Source organism: Phaethon lepturus, unplaced genomic scaffold (genome assembly GCF_000687285.1).
Source record: "Phaethon lepturus isolate BGI_N335 unplaced genomic scaffold, ASM68728v1 scaffold14761, whole genome shotgun sequence".
NCBI lineage: Eukaryota > Metazoa > Chordata > Aves > Phaethontiformes > Phaethontidae > Phaethon > Phaethon lepturus.
In genome coordinates, this window is record NW_010518541.1 from 1 (window position 1) to 14,513 (window position 14,513).

A 14,513-nucleotide genomic window follows, 5' to 3' on the forward strand; every position below is an offset into this window, starting at 1 on the left:
TTGGGCTCCCTACACTAAGGCTCCGTCAGCCGCCCCTCCCTGAGCTTTCCCCCCTCCACACCCCCGGAGGAAACTTCCCCGAGGGGTAGCAGCATGGCAGCGGGCAGCAGCCCCCGGCAGTGCCTGATCGTCACTCTCCCAGGGGGGTGACTGCCAGCTCGGGGAAGCCCAGCCTGGACAGGACTGCTAGCGCTGCAGGGGCCCCGTGGGCAAGACACGCGGACGGGGAAAGCCAGCCACAGAAACAGCCTGGGGGCAGAGGCAGGGGTTGGGCAGTGCCCAGGATGGTCGCTGCTGGAGGGCAGGGGGCCCAGGGGAGGCCGGTCCTGGCTGTTCTCTTCCTACAGCTCCACGCTCTGCGTCCTGCCCAGCCTCTGCTCTGAGCTCTGGGCGGCTGCCCGAGGCCAGAAAACAGCAAGGCACTGGGATTGCAACACCAGACAAGCTGCCAGTCATAACTGACGATCAGATCCAAACCCTGGCCTGCCACAATATACAGTTAATTACAAAATAAACCCCCTCCCACCCTTTGTAATAAAAAGAGCAGCTGATTGGACATGCATCTTTCTGGCCCTACAAAATAAGGCACCAGAGCTTAAAAATGAAACTCCAATTGTCTTTGATATAAAAGGAATTCCCACGTGTTGAAGGCAGTTGATGTCTGAGTGCATAACAGGGAGTGTCTTCACTAGCTTTGGGTTGGCCAGCCTCATGCCTGGGCCCCGGTGGCTTTCTGGATCAGGGGAATCTGTAGGAGGGGAAGAGAGAATCTGTTAGGGCTGGAGGGGGAGGCAGGCAGCTGCCTGCACTCTGCAGCTGGGCAGGACTGGGGAAGGAGAGGCTCCCTAGGAGGCTGAAAGGTTTCAGGCAAGTCCCTGTGCCCTAAGAGCTGCAGGAATTGCCCAGCTCACCTTTGTGAGATCCACGCCAGTGATGGCACGCACGGAGGCAGGGATCTCAGCCAGCAGACGATTCACCTCGGATGTTGTGTTGTTGCTCTCTCCGCTGAGAATAACGATCTCATCCACTTTGGAGAGGGGAGCAGCCACTTTGGCAGCAATCTGGGGAGGCAGGGAAGGAGGGTGGGATGAGCAGGGAGCTGAGGAGCTGCTCACCAGCCTGTTGGCCAAGCTCATGAGGCCTCTCTGTGCCCCCAGGAGACCTGGCCCAGCCTGGGAGCTCCCCAGAACTTGTGTGGAGTGAGGAAAGCTGCTCCCTCCTCACCTCAGGCAGCGCATCCAGCATCAGAGCCAGCTGGGCAGCTTCTCCATACTGCTGGAGTGCTTCAGCCTTCAGCTTCATTCTCTCAGCTTCTGCCATCCCGATGGCCTCAATCACAAAGGCCTCTGCTTCTCCAATCTTGCGGATCTTTTCTGCCTCCGCCTGAGCAATGAGGACTTGCTTCACCCTGGAGAGGGAAACCCAGCCCTCCAGCAGCCCAGATCCGTGCAGCGTACCCAGCACTGCTTCCCTCCCTCCGTCAGCCATGTGCCTGCCCTGCAGAAAAGCCCACTTTGCTCCCACCTCACCCCAGCCCAGCGTGCAGCCGGGCTCAGGGCTGGTTGCTCTCTGACCGGGTGACGGGCTCACTCACTTCTCGCCCTCGGCGATCTGCTGGATACGGTAAGCTTCAGCCTCGGCCGGCCGCTTCACAGTGGCTATCAGCTCCTTCTCCATCCGGATGATCTCCTTCTCTTCGACATCGATCTGCTTCTTGCGCTGCACCACCTCGATTTCAATTTCCTCCTGGCGGATCTTCTGCTGCTCCCGGGCGCTCTGGAGCTCGTAGGCCAGCTGGGCCTCCGCAGTCTGCACACAGGAGAGATAAGAGGGGTCTTGGCCATGATCTCCTGTGCGCAGACGTAAGGACTGAAAACCGATGGATGGCAGGCCCTGAAAACCGATGTGTCTCCTTGCTCTGGATCAAACCTCCACCCAGAGGTGATGTCCCTATCCCTCAGAGCTGCACTTGCTGTCCTTCCCTGTGTGCTCTTCCCACAATACTTGAGCCCAAACAGCTCCGGGTCCAGCTTGGGTGACCTTCCTCATCCTTTCCTCTCCTCCTAGTCCACCTAATGGCTGCAAACAGGGTAGGAGAGGAATCTGCTGCAAGGAGTTCACACAATGACATATAAACCTGGGTTCTCTACCTCCATCTCTCCTAACACATGCAGGAGGAGGAAGCTGGCAAGTCCCAGAGCTACCAGTGCCATCATGAACCAGACAGGGAACAGTGGTGGGCTGTCAGATACCTCTCACCTTAATGTTGACCTCCTCATTGAAGGCAGCTTTCTGCAATTCAAAAGCCCGCCTGGAATCTGCTATTTTGGTATCTGCCATGAACTTGACATCCAGCATTTCTTTCTTACACTCTGCCTCCTGCAGGGAGGAAACAGAGAGCAAAGCTCCAGGGTGTGCAGCCGGAGCAGAACAGGCTGCTTTGGTGAAGCCCAGCACATCTCCAGACTCACTCGAATACCAGCATCTCGCTCAGCTTCTGCCACACCGATGTCTGCATCCCTTCGGACAGCTGCAGTCTGAGTCTTTCCCAGGGAGCTCAGGTAATCCACTTTATCGTAGACATCCTAGAAAGGGGGAGGTAAGTCACTACCACGTCAAACAAGCGTCTCCATCTCGCTGCCTTCCTCTTGAAGCTCAGACCAACCCCTTGTGCAGTTAGGCCAGGGTCAGAAAGAGCCATGTCAGCCTGCTGCCAAACAGAAACAGGCGTGACAGGGAGAGGTGAGCTCTGCTGACATCTTCCCTTTGACTCCCTGCAGGCTCTGTTATCAGCAACCTCTCTCCATGAGCTGAGCTGTGTTTACAGAGCCACCTAATGGGGTGCTCTTTGCCCAGCTGCCTGGATACAGGACATGCCGTGGCGGCTGTCATGGAAACTCCCGGAGGGCTGAGGCAGGCTTTTGGCCGGAGCCTTTCAGCCAGTTGCAGCTCAGGAGCCACAGTCAGGTTCTGTTGTGCTCCTTCTACGGCGCAGCCAGGTGCCCCATAGTGCGGCGCCCTATGTCTGGGTGTACCTTGATGGTGAAGCTCAGGATCTCGATACCCATGCGACCCACGTCGGGAGCTGCCACCTCCCGCACCAGCTTGGCAAACTGATCCCTGTCCTGGTAGATCTGCTCCACGGTCAGGGTACCTGCAGAGGGAAGGCAGGCAAAGCACTTTATTTGGAACAGGTAACACACTACAGTGTGGGTCTAAGCTCAGCAACATCCTCATTGCCCCTAATCTCTTCAGGTCTGGGCACAAGGGCGTAATCCTCTGCCCAGGCCCGGCAGTGCAGACCGACATCTCAGCCTCGCAAGCGCAACCACCACACACACCTGTAACCCACGGGGACTCAGACATCTCTTACTGCAGGCACTGCAAACTCACTTATCACAACACCCAGCAACACAGCAGGAGCTGCTGTAGGGGAGGAACAATCTAAGATGCCACCTCTGCAGTCAGCAGAGGAAGCACCCATTGTGGCTGCTGCAGTGGCAGCAATACTGCTGGGACCAGTCAGCAGGGAAGGGAGAAAGCTACACAAGATGCCTTCAAGAGCGTGAGCCCCTCCGCACCTAGGATGGAGCGCAGATGCCCCTCCAGCGTCTGAAGGACCACGTTCTTCACATCCTGCACGTTCTTCCCCAAGAACTGCTCACAGGCCACAGCCAGGAGCTCCTTCTCGGTCATTATCTTCACCTAGAGACAGGATACAAAACGAAAGGGACTGAAGGTGCCTGTCTGAAGAGGGACAGGCGCCCAACAGCAGCAGCAGCAGCAGCAGAAGCAGCAGTACCACCACCAGGCTGCCAGGCCCCCATGCTACCGATGTGCCAAAGGACCACGCTGAGCTGTCACCACGCTGAGCCAGGCCACCAGCCCAGCCAGCGAGCGCCGGCTCCCTGCTGAGTCGGAGAGCCCTGTGCAGTCAGCGTTCGGGGCAGACACCCCGCCGAACCCTGACTGCAGCTCAGCATGGAGAGGTGCTCCCTGCAGCCATCTATCCCGCAGCAACGGCCACTGGGTGATGTGGGGAGACAGAGCCTGGCCCTACAAGTCCCACCTGACGAAAACTCTACCAAAGAGCCCTAAACTATCAGTTCAGCCACTGCGCCAATACCAGACCTAAGAGGAGAGGGCTTTCTATTACTATGCCTGGCCAAAAGCCATTTCATTACTCTTCTCTTCCTTCTCCTTCACTAGAATTAATTTTTCTGACACAGGAAAGGCAGAGAACAAGGAAGGGTCTGACATGCCCAAGGAGCTGCTTGGGAACAGGGGCTCCGTTTGGCATTCCTTGCAAGGAGATGGGACGAGATAGCTGTAGCACACTGGTTTGTCCTGCTCGTGGCTGGGAGCTCCCAGCCACCCTTTGTGGTGACCCCAATGTGCCACAGCCAGCCTGAACCCCAGAGGTGGGACACAGCTGCCTCAGCGCCACTTTCACCTCCCACAGTCGGGGCCAGATATAAAAGCATCCCCAGGTCCAGAAAAGCCAGGGTCTTAAGATGGTCCTGCTGGTCATGGAGCTGCTTTTTAAAGGCACAGTAGGGTAAAAATCAGTCTGAGAGCTCAGGCAAAGCCCAGACATGGGGACATCTCTGTGCCTGGCAGCTCCAGAGAAGGAAGCAGGGCTATGCCAGCCACACAGCTCTGCTGGGACCTCTGGGCACTGAGCGCGTCCCACAGCACCCTCTCATGGAGACATCTGGGCTGGGCAGTGCCTCCCCACCCATGAGATGCTGGTGGCACCCTGCGTCCTGCCCCAAGAGTTGTGGCTGGACCTGCTGCTACCTGCGATGCCAGCATGGTCCTGGCTCAGAGACCTCCGAAGCTTCAGGTGCTGCACAGGGGCCCTCTGAGGGTCCCAATGCATGCTCTCGATGGGTTCATAGCCTATAGACCTCATCCTGACACCACAAGACCAGTCAAACTGCTGGCAAAAGCAACACAACTATTTCTTGAGAAAGCCTGGTCTGATAGCCTGCGAGTCCGAAACAATCCCGCAGCCTAACCTCCGGACCCAAACAGCAGCACCCAGCCCCGGCACTGCCAGAGAGCAGGACAACCGGGACCAGCCACCACCTTCTAAGGGAACCAGAGGTGGACTGTTTTAGATGCAGGGAGTTGACCAAGACTCACCTGCCACAACCCTACCCCTCGTAACGTGAAGAAACACCAACCTGGCTGAACATATTTCCTACCTTTGCTTCTCAGGCTGGGTCTCCCAGTCAAAATGCCAAACTGAATCTCAGGCCAGCATGGCAATCCTCTTCTGCTTTCTCCTCAAGACCTCTGGGCTCCTTATGGGGCCAGGCCACCATGGTTTCTTGCCCCTGCACCCCGGGCCAGCAGTGTGCACTTTCCACACAAGGGGGAGTTGGGAGAGCTCCTCATGGAGCTGCACCCGGGAGCGTGCGCCCTGCACAAGGCTCATCTCGCAGCAAATGGGAGGTTTTTGCAAATACCAAAACCAATTAGACTTAGCAGCAACATTTATGGTGTGCATCTGCCAGCAATTCCACCTCTCTAAACAATCCCCACCCTTCGGGAGCTACCGAGAGGACAGTCAGAGCTTGGAGCGGGATGTTCATTAAGAGAGTCCCTGCAGTACTTAAGAGGAGCAAGGAATGAATCTGCCTCTGTGAATAAAACCAGGCAGCAGCCTGCCTGCGCCGGTAAACCCTGGGCAGCCCGAACGAGCCTGGCTATCTGCTCAATACGCGTGTTACCCTACAAAGCAAAGGTTCCACAAAACAAAACAGAGTTGAGCAATTCGCGCTCAGCTTGTTTCCAGTATTTCAGACAGGGCACTGCGACACTTGGTGCTTCTTCAAATGTCATTCACAACAGAGAGACAGTTTAGCTGGCAGAAAAACAGAGCCTCTAAAAAACAATCCCATCTGGAGGATCGATACTGCCGCACCCAGCTCCAGCCAGCTGCAATCACAGCGAGGGGTGAGCAGAGACAATCCAATTAGCTTGAGGCTCAGAAAAATGGTACGGAAGGATACAAAGCCCAGCGTGGCCTAAGGGAGCAGCATCCCAGCACATCCCAAGCACCCAGCCAACACAGGAAGGAGGCTGCTGCTGAGTGCTCATAACATCCCTCTTCAAAAAAAGAACAGCAACCTTATGCACATTAAGCACTTCTATTATTACAGGAAACATTTTAAAAGGTGTTTCTCTAGAAATAATTTGTTTGCTTTTTTCATTTTTTTGCGCAAGCCCTTAAAAGAAAAATGTTTGCCTCAAAAGTACTTCTGCAAAATTAAGGCAACCTCTGCCATGCACGTCCCCAACTGCCTGAAGCCTGCTTTCTGCATGGCAATTCCTTGCATCTCACAAGCCTAAACCTTTAAAAGGTGTCAGTGAAAAAAAAAAAAAGAACAGTGAGAAGAGATAATAACATGAATGAGATGAATTGGGAGCTGCATTTTTAAATCAGGGCACCTGGTGATCCAGCTCTCTGCTACCACACGCCACCCAGCCTAGACCATTTTGCAGGCAATGTAAGGATGTCCCAAAATTAGGTCAAAAAGGAATGCTGGCTTCACAGAAATTCCTTTTCCAAATACAGAAGGAAAAGCCTACAGATTTATTAAATGTGTGTGAGGGGAGACATGGGTGCATGCATTTTTGCCAACCATGCAAAGACCACTGTGGCTATATGACACATCAGCAGCTAAATGGATATAGAGAGCTGAAGGATTGAAAACAAGGATGCTGGTTCACACCAGAGCCAGGACAAGCCCAAGATGCTGGCTCCCGTGCTGGTGCTCTTGCATGTAGCCACATTCCCCAACAGCAGCAGGGCGATGGATTATCCGCTGTTGAGTCACGGTCGTGCCCAGCCCTTCTGCCATGTGCGACAATCCAGAAACCGCTCCTGGCTAAATTCGTATCCTCAGTTGCGCACAGACAGCACGCAGCAGCTCTGCAACATCAGTGCAGAGCAAACCAATGAACCTAGGGACGGATCCACTGCTCTGAAAGCACTGGGTGAAATCTGTCAAGCGTTTGGTCTTAAAAGGGCTGCAGCAGCCACAGTGCTCTTCCCTGGGGGGAGCCTTTTGACGCATGTGGGATTTTGGTCACATCACTGCGTCACTCAGCAGCTCCCCTTGGCTCCACTGCTCACCACAGGGAATGTGGCAGTCACCTCTCCTGCAACAACAGACCTGGACATGCCTTGGACACACGGTGACCACAGCCTTGTGTGCACTCCAAGAACGACTGTCTTGGTTTTATACACCCAGAATGAGCTGTCAGGACCAATTTTCAATCAAAGCATCCAGCTGCCTGTTCAAGGAGTCAAATTTGGTCAAAAGCTAACATTTTCTTTCCAGCATCCTCTCCAAGGCAGGACCTGGTCACAAGGAGAGACTCTGTATCAGGGCAGCAGACCTCGGAGTCTAAGAAATGCAGGTGTTTAAGTGTGCTATCACAAGCAGCAAGAGCTGGTTTTCATGTATGAAGAAGGCTTGAAAGAATCAAAATTCAAGCCAGAAATTTTATACACAAGTTTTAGTGCCTGGAGGGACCAAGTTCTTTCTTTAAGCTTTAATTCACCATGAAGAATTACAAGGTCCGCATGCTAATAATGATAATCCAAAGCAACATAATGCTCGATACCATCTCAGGAGTGAAAGGCTCAGTCCTGCAGGGTCACACACAGCTCCAAGGGCACCGCGGTACATCAGTGTTTCACAGATTGAGTCACCCACACACACCCCATTTGCCATGTGGACAAATGAGACACCAGAAAAAGAGGAATGATTTTGGGGAGAGGAGAAGTCCCAACCCCCTTCACAACATGGGACATGCTGAAGTGTGTTTGAACCAGCAAGGACAGGATGGTTTTGTACAGGAATCTGTTACAGAGCAGTCGGCTTCTGTTCCTGGACAACAGTAACCTCTTAAGGGGGAAAACCAGACGTAAGTTAGAGACATGCATTCCTGAAATGATGTTTTGGAATTACTGTACCTGTGCCACACCTGTGACAGTTAAAGCTACCCCCTCCGCCGTCTCTACGTCCTCACACCTGGGCTGTAACGTCATTATCTCTAGGGAAATCCTGCCAAAAAACGTAAAATATTTGCACGTTTCCAGGTAACACACACTCAGCTCTTCCCCTTGTATTTCCTGCCCCGGGCTACCTGAGGCACTCATCACAGGTAATGTAAGACAGGTGCAGAAAGCAGCCGAGGAGACCGACAAGCCACTTTGGCCAAGAAATAGATTTTCAGGTAACGCTTAAAGGCAATTTATCAGCAGAGAAAAGCTGGGAGCCAGACTGGAAACAATACCGTGACCCTTTCTCTTCCGCTGGGTGAGCGAGTTGGCCAGAAGCTAGGAGCTTTGGGACCCCACAGGGCCCTCTGTCAGAGGCTCGCTGTGCCACGCTGCCCAACACCAGGGCAGCGCATCCTCCTGCTGGCTGGTGTCACTGGTTTAAAAGCACAGCATGGACCCGGGATGCTCCTGCCCACCCCGCACCACCACCCCCGCAGAAGCCCTGGTGCTGGGCAAAACCTGGCGCTGATGCTGCAAGAAGCAGCCCTGCCTTTGCCCCCGGGGTTAGTATTAACACAGACCTACCCCCTGATCTGGTTCACCTCTCCCTCTATTTTTGCTATGACCCAAAGGCAGCTAGAAGTGAGTCTCCAGCTCTTCAGGGCCGTGCCTGTATGGTATCAGGCACCCAGGAACAGATCCTGCAGTTCCAGAGCTTTCTCAGTCACCCAAGGTGGGCTCGAGGTACTGTGGCCAGAGCAGGCAATCTGCAGGTCACGATTTGGTAAAACAAGAGACGTGCTTGGCCGTGGCAGGTTCTGCTGCAGGAAGCAAAGCCTGGCTCTTGTGTCAGCCATAACAAGCTGGGAAGGCGTCGGTAGTCAAGATAGGGAGCCACAGAGCAGAGAGCTTGTGTCAGTGAACATTAGGTCAAACATCTGAACCATGAAGGGGCTGCGCTGGCCTGCTGCGTGCGCGCCGAGTCGCTCCAGGATTGGCTGGAGGTGCTTAAACATCTCTCTGCAAGTTCATGCCTGCCTTGGCCACTGTCCTAATTAAACTGGCACGCAAGCTGGGATCTGATAAAACAGATCCCACTGTCCAGGATGCGCACAGGCATTTTTTGCCATATGCATTCACAGCTTTAATCAGCTAGCGCAGGATTTTAGCCTTCTGAAGACCTAATCTATACTTTGAATTTCATTTCAATACTGTGCTGCTTCCTATCCAGCGAGTCACAGGGATGTTTGGCAATTACTGTTACACCGGTTCATAAGTGCTCACAGTGCAAACGCTAGTCCTGTGTGTTGCAACTCATCCAAGGTCTCTATGCTGTACTTTCAAACGTGACAACGCCCAAATTGGGCACCGTCTTCATGCAGAAGAGTTCAGTGGAAACCCATATCCAAAACTGGAGAGCCAGGTACAGTTGCAATTTACCCACACACATTCAGGTTTCCTTTTGAAGGGCACAAAACCTTCCTTCCCACCTGCCCCATATCCTGTACAGAACCCAGTCTGGCCTGGCTGTGGCTCCACACAAAAGCAGACGCCCTTCTACTCCCCACCAAGCACATAATGGAAACAGTGCTGTCGAGGAAAGGGTTACAGCTGGAGCAAATGTCTGCAGTGTTATCAGAAGGAACCAGTACAGCAATGCTGAATTTGGAATTTGCCAAGTATGCATCTGTCTGCATTACCTATAAACTGTGGAGTGCACCCCAGGGCAAGCGCCAGAGAAGGGGAAGCAGAGGAGGGTATCAAGATTTCAACTGTCCCATTAGAAAACCATTAGTTTTTATGTTATCCTGTTGCTGCTGCTGCTGCTGCTGCTGCTCAAAACAGAGGGATAAACCGTTAGACAGGTTAGGAAGCTGGTGGATTATTACCTGTGCAACCCCTGTTACGTACAGTGGGACCCCCTCCGACGTCTCAATATTCTCACAGCGACAGAGGATGGTCATAACCTCCAAAGACAGTCTGAGCAGCGAGGAATAAGGGTAGGACAGCAAATATACAAAGCAGTTATCAGAGAGTAAGACACTCATGGCAAAGGACAGACGAGCCTTTCAGGTTTTAGATTTTCTCTGTTCAGCTTGCCTTTCTCCCACTGTCCGCTCCCAAGGCTCCCTAATGCCAGGCCAGACCAGCTTCCCTCGTCACGGCAGGGAGCTACAGCATCCAGCTGCTTCTTTTAATGAGACCCTAGCCTGTTTAGCCTCATCTCCACCCTGCATCCCACAAGTCACCGTAGATGAAATCGAACTGTGTATTCCAGCCGGACTGCCATCCTGGAGCCAGCTGGAATTCTCTCTTGGAGTAACCTTCACACACACAAAATTCCTTTTTGTAATAATTTAGATGATACTATGCCAACACTTAAGAGGACCCAGAAAAATGAAAACGCCAGGAACCTGGCTACCCACCCCTGGCTAAGGTGCTGATGAGAGAAGGTGCTTCCTTCCAGCTGTCCTGAGAAGCTGAATAATACCATTTGGTTCCCCCAGAGGCATGTAAGATCGCGCTGCTGCTCTCACCACTTTTATTCCAGACCCTTAAACAGGGACAGGCCTTTTTTTTTTTCTTTTTCTTTTTTCCTCCAGTCCTCAGGGTTGCAGCAGCATAAGAGCCCAGCACCGTGCCAGCTCTAACTGTTCCTTTTGTTCCCAGGTTAGTGCTACCTGGCGGAATGCCGCTGACAGCAACACAATTGCTGCTGTCTCTCTTGCTTTCAGCACTGGCAGTTCCAGAAAAGATGTCCTAATTTTGGAGGAGGAAATCTGCCTCACTCTTCATGTTAAGGCAGCAGGCTCCATCTGTGGCAAGGCTTATGGTATTTGGGAAAGGCTCTGTTCTCAAAAGGAGAATCAAGCCCCATATCCCATGGCATGAACTTGGGGTATAGATTTTAAAGTAAAAGATTTGTTTGGGTGCCGGTAGTCCTGTCTGAGCCCGATTTGCTAAATAATGCACAGATCTCTATCATATGACAGCTTATTCTGGCAAGCAGTTCTTGGCCCTGGACTCAGCCTTTGCTTAACTTAATGACTCAGCCTCCTGAATACATCTGTTATCCCCTGCACACGGCAGGTCAAGGTCCTGTGCTGTTCTGTGGGCTTCTCACACAACAACAGGAGGAGAACAAACCATTTGTTCAAATCAACCGTTCTCCCAATGAGATGCCTCACAAAAATTCGGGAATGAGGCTTGTCTGGATCAAATGCAGTTCTTAAGCACTGTGCCCACAAGCTAGTCCTTTCCTTCCCCTCCCACCTCATATGAGCATCGCTGGAGAGCTCGGGCTAAAGCAGTAGGTGTTAGCTGAGACCTCTTCATGCAGCCGGAGCACTATGGTAGGCTCTTGTAGCAAACCCGAGCATCAGCCACCTGGGAGAGGACCTGAGAGGTGTCGTGAGTAAGCTGCCAGCAGCAGCCAGGACCCCTTTGAACGAGGCAAGCCGCCTGACCCTCAGGTGAAGAGCAGCTATGGTAGTGTATCATCTGCAGAGGGAAGGCAGCGACATGCTCACTTTGTCTACTGGTGGCAACAGATGGACAGGGAAAAGAGGTGGCAAGATCAGGCAGTAAGGGTTAACTACAACCTCTGGCTGTCACTCAGTGCAAAAACCCAAAAGTCACGTCTTTGTCCTTTTTCCCTATTAATTTCTTCCTAGATGGAAGAAACCTGCATCGGTGAGCATGAGGGAAGTGTTAGGAGAGATTAACATTCTCACAGATCCTAAAGATGAAGAGCTACGTTAGCAGGACAGCAGCACCATCACAGCATGTTAGTTTAGCATGGTAAGAAGCAGCAAGCAAAATCCATGACCGAGGAAAGGGAGAGAAAGGAAATCCCGGGGTTTTAAACAGGAACACAGTCTGCTCCCAAGGTGACAGCAGTCAGCACATCTTTAGAAAAAGAGACTTCAGGAGCAGGAGGGGGCACTGGCACACTGCATGCCGTAAACTTTTTTATTACTGGGCGAGGGTTTGGGCCATACTGGACAGAACTCAGCTCCTCTTGTGATCTCATGGATGAGCCAGCCCGGCGGCCCTGCTGCCCAGCACCTCTGCGAGAGCCTCATAGCTGCTGCTGCGGAGTGCTGCAAAGGCAGCAGAGGAGAGCAGGGCTCTCACCTTCCCCAGCACAGGAAGAAACACACTGATTAGCCAGGCTATGGCCCTCTCAGCTTGGTGGGTTTTAGGTAACTAAAAAACAACCAAAAAGGAGAAAAAACCCCACAATCTGACTGCCTTGAGTTTGGGAAGAGGTGTGGACAGAGAGGCCATTTTAAAAGTACTGGAGCTGAAAGCATAGTATTTCTTTTGTCTTTTGCACTGTGATACCCAGGTGTCCCCATACAAGTAGTCAGCACAGAACTCCCCTGCTCTCTATCTACCCCAGGACCTAGAAGTCCTCTGGGTTTTTTTTTTTTGCACATCATCATTTGCTGTCAGGTAAGCCTGAAATGACAGGGTTATCTCCTGCAGGGCCCTGGACAACCTTAGCCCCCACCACTCAAAGCAGAGGACGGCCAGAAGCTGAGCAGCTGTGAGTGACTCTACATTCCCCATGCTTCAAGGCATGACACAGGGCACACGTTGCTCCTTCCAGCTACTTACAGAGCTGTACACAAGGCAGCCTTCCTTTGAAGGACCAGGAGCTGGCCACAGCCAAAGGCAGCGAGCTGCGGTGACGCTCATCCATGGTTTCATATACAATGCCCAGTCCCATGTTCCTAAAGATACTGCTGAGAGCCCCACTGGGATGGTTTTGCCTAACTCGTACTACAAAACCACAAATAACGGGGGTCTCCTTACCTTTGGGTGTCAGTAATGCACCACCAGGCCCAGGCCCAGCCTCCGTATACATACTGCTTTACATCAGAGCCGCAGCAGCCACCTGCAGAACAGCAGAAAGCACAGAAATGTAGGGATAACACACAGGCGTGTTGCGCTCAGCCAGAGAAAAACCTGCACCCAGGGTCACGAGCAGAACAACTTCCTAAGAAGTCTGCCCAGCCTCTGGGTGCTGGAGAGAGGGTACCCTGGGGGGTCATCGCATCCCCCAACCCCTCAGTGCAGGGGAAGCACCTCAGCTCAGCCACGTTATAGCAATGGGTGCTACCAAGCTGAGCTCTGCAGCACGACCCAGAAGAATCCGAGCACGCTTGCAGTGTCGCATAAATAATGAACACAGAAAACTCTTTCCAAGATCCACAGCAGCCCTGGGACACCCTTTGGTCAGCCATAATGCAACTGGCCACTGGGGAACCCAATGCTCTCCTCACCTCCATGGGCTTCACACGGCAATTTTCCAAAGGCAACCTTTTCAATTGTCTTATGTAATTGAAAAATAATATTTGTAACAATTCAGTATGATGAACAGTAACACACAGAAAGTAACTGTATTTCAAATCAGTGTTTTATTTTAGTTTTGTTAAGCAGTTTAAGCACCTTTTAGCAACCAAAATTGTTGTAAGCACATGCTTCAGTATCTTTAACCATGATGCACCAGCTCCGTCATGGAAAGCCATGTAAGAAATCCATCTCCTCTCCCTCACCCACACTGCAAACCACCCTTAAACCCACCAAACAGCTAGCAGGTCAGCGCTGGAAGAGGGAAGAACCCTTGAGCTCCCCAGAAACATCTCCTAATTCTGGCTTTGATGCCAGAATTTGATGACAGCTCCTGAGGCTCTGATGGTCCATCACAGAGCTGGCTGTGCCCAGAGTTCGGGCAGCCTTCAGAACTCCTCTGCTACATTTAAACCTAAGATTTGACCCCAGTGAAGCTGGAAGATGCTGTCTGGATTTTCATACCTTTGATTCAAGGAATAAGATGCCTGCTATCTTTCAAGAGAGCACCCTGCCAGGGACCAGCCCTAGGTTTCATGCCTGGCAAAGGAGGAGCTCTGCAACTCCCTGGCTCGGAGCTCCTGTGTCTCAGCCAGATCAAGCCAGCAGTCCCTCCCTAGTCTGTTATCCGTGATCACACTTATTACAGCAGTGCCCGAGGGCCTCGGCAAGGCAAGCGCTGTACCAACAGAGCAAGAGGCAGCTTCAACCCTGCGGGACGTATCTACGCAGGCAAGACAGAGCCAGCGCAGAGGAAAAGCAGGCAGGCGGGGAAAAGAGTGTGACTGCAGCGCTGTGTGAGGGGAGAGGGCGAACTCTGAAGCCAGCAGACGGCAGCCACAGAGGACAGCTCTTCAAAGAGAGAGAATATTTATTAAGTTTGTTGCAGTAAGTCAAAATAAAGAAGCAAAGGCAGCACACATCCAGGCCAGTGTGCTGGCAGGGCCCTCCAGGCCACAGGAGGGGATCCTGTCCTCCCCATCCTCCTCCTCCTCCCCATCCTCAAGTGTCTGGCCATCTTCTGCTATCAGCTAAAGATCCCACCTGCTCCACCAATTTTCACACAATCCCTTTCATAAACCAGCAGATCAGCCCCAACTACAGTTCTTCATCCTCCCATTTCAGAAGGAAG

General features: G+C 52.6%; 1 protein-coding gene across 3 annotated transcripts; it reads right to left on the bottom strand.

Moving 5' to 3' along the window:
- Positions 1-414: 414 nt before the first annotated feature.
- Positions 415-12,929, bottom strand: FLOT2 (flotillin 2). 3 transcript variants are annotated; one of them, XM_010296772.1, is made up of 10 exons: positions 12,845-12,929; positions 7,994-8,084; positions 3,582-3,705; positions 3,036-3,154; positions 2,472-2,585; positions 2,260-2,379; positions 1,595-1,809; positions 1,225-1,408; positions 912-1,061; positions 596-748 (listed from the first exon to the last, which is right to left on the bottom strand). In XM_010296772.1, exons 2-10 carry the CDS (start codon positions 8,066-8,068, stop codon positions 710-712), a joined length of 1,140 nt encoding a protein of 379 aa, XP_010295074.1. In that variant the 5' UTR covers positions 8,069-8,084; positions 12,845-12,929; the 3' UTR covers positions 596-709. The 3 variants fall into 3 exon arrangements, with proteins under 3 accessions (XP_010295076.1, XP_010295074.1, XP_010295075.1); XM_010296773.1 differs by lacking the exon at positions 7,994-8,084 and adding an exon at positions 9,913-10,003; XM_010296774.1 differs by lacking the exons at positions 3,582-3,705; positions 7,994-8,084 and having other exon boundaries at positions 415-748.
- Between the last annotated feature and the right edge of the window lie 1,584 nt (positions 12,930-14,513).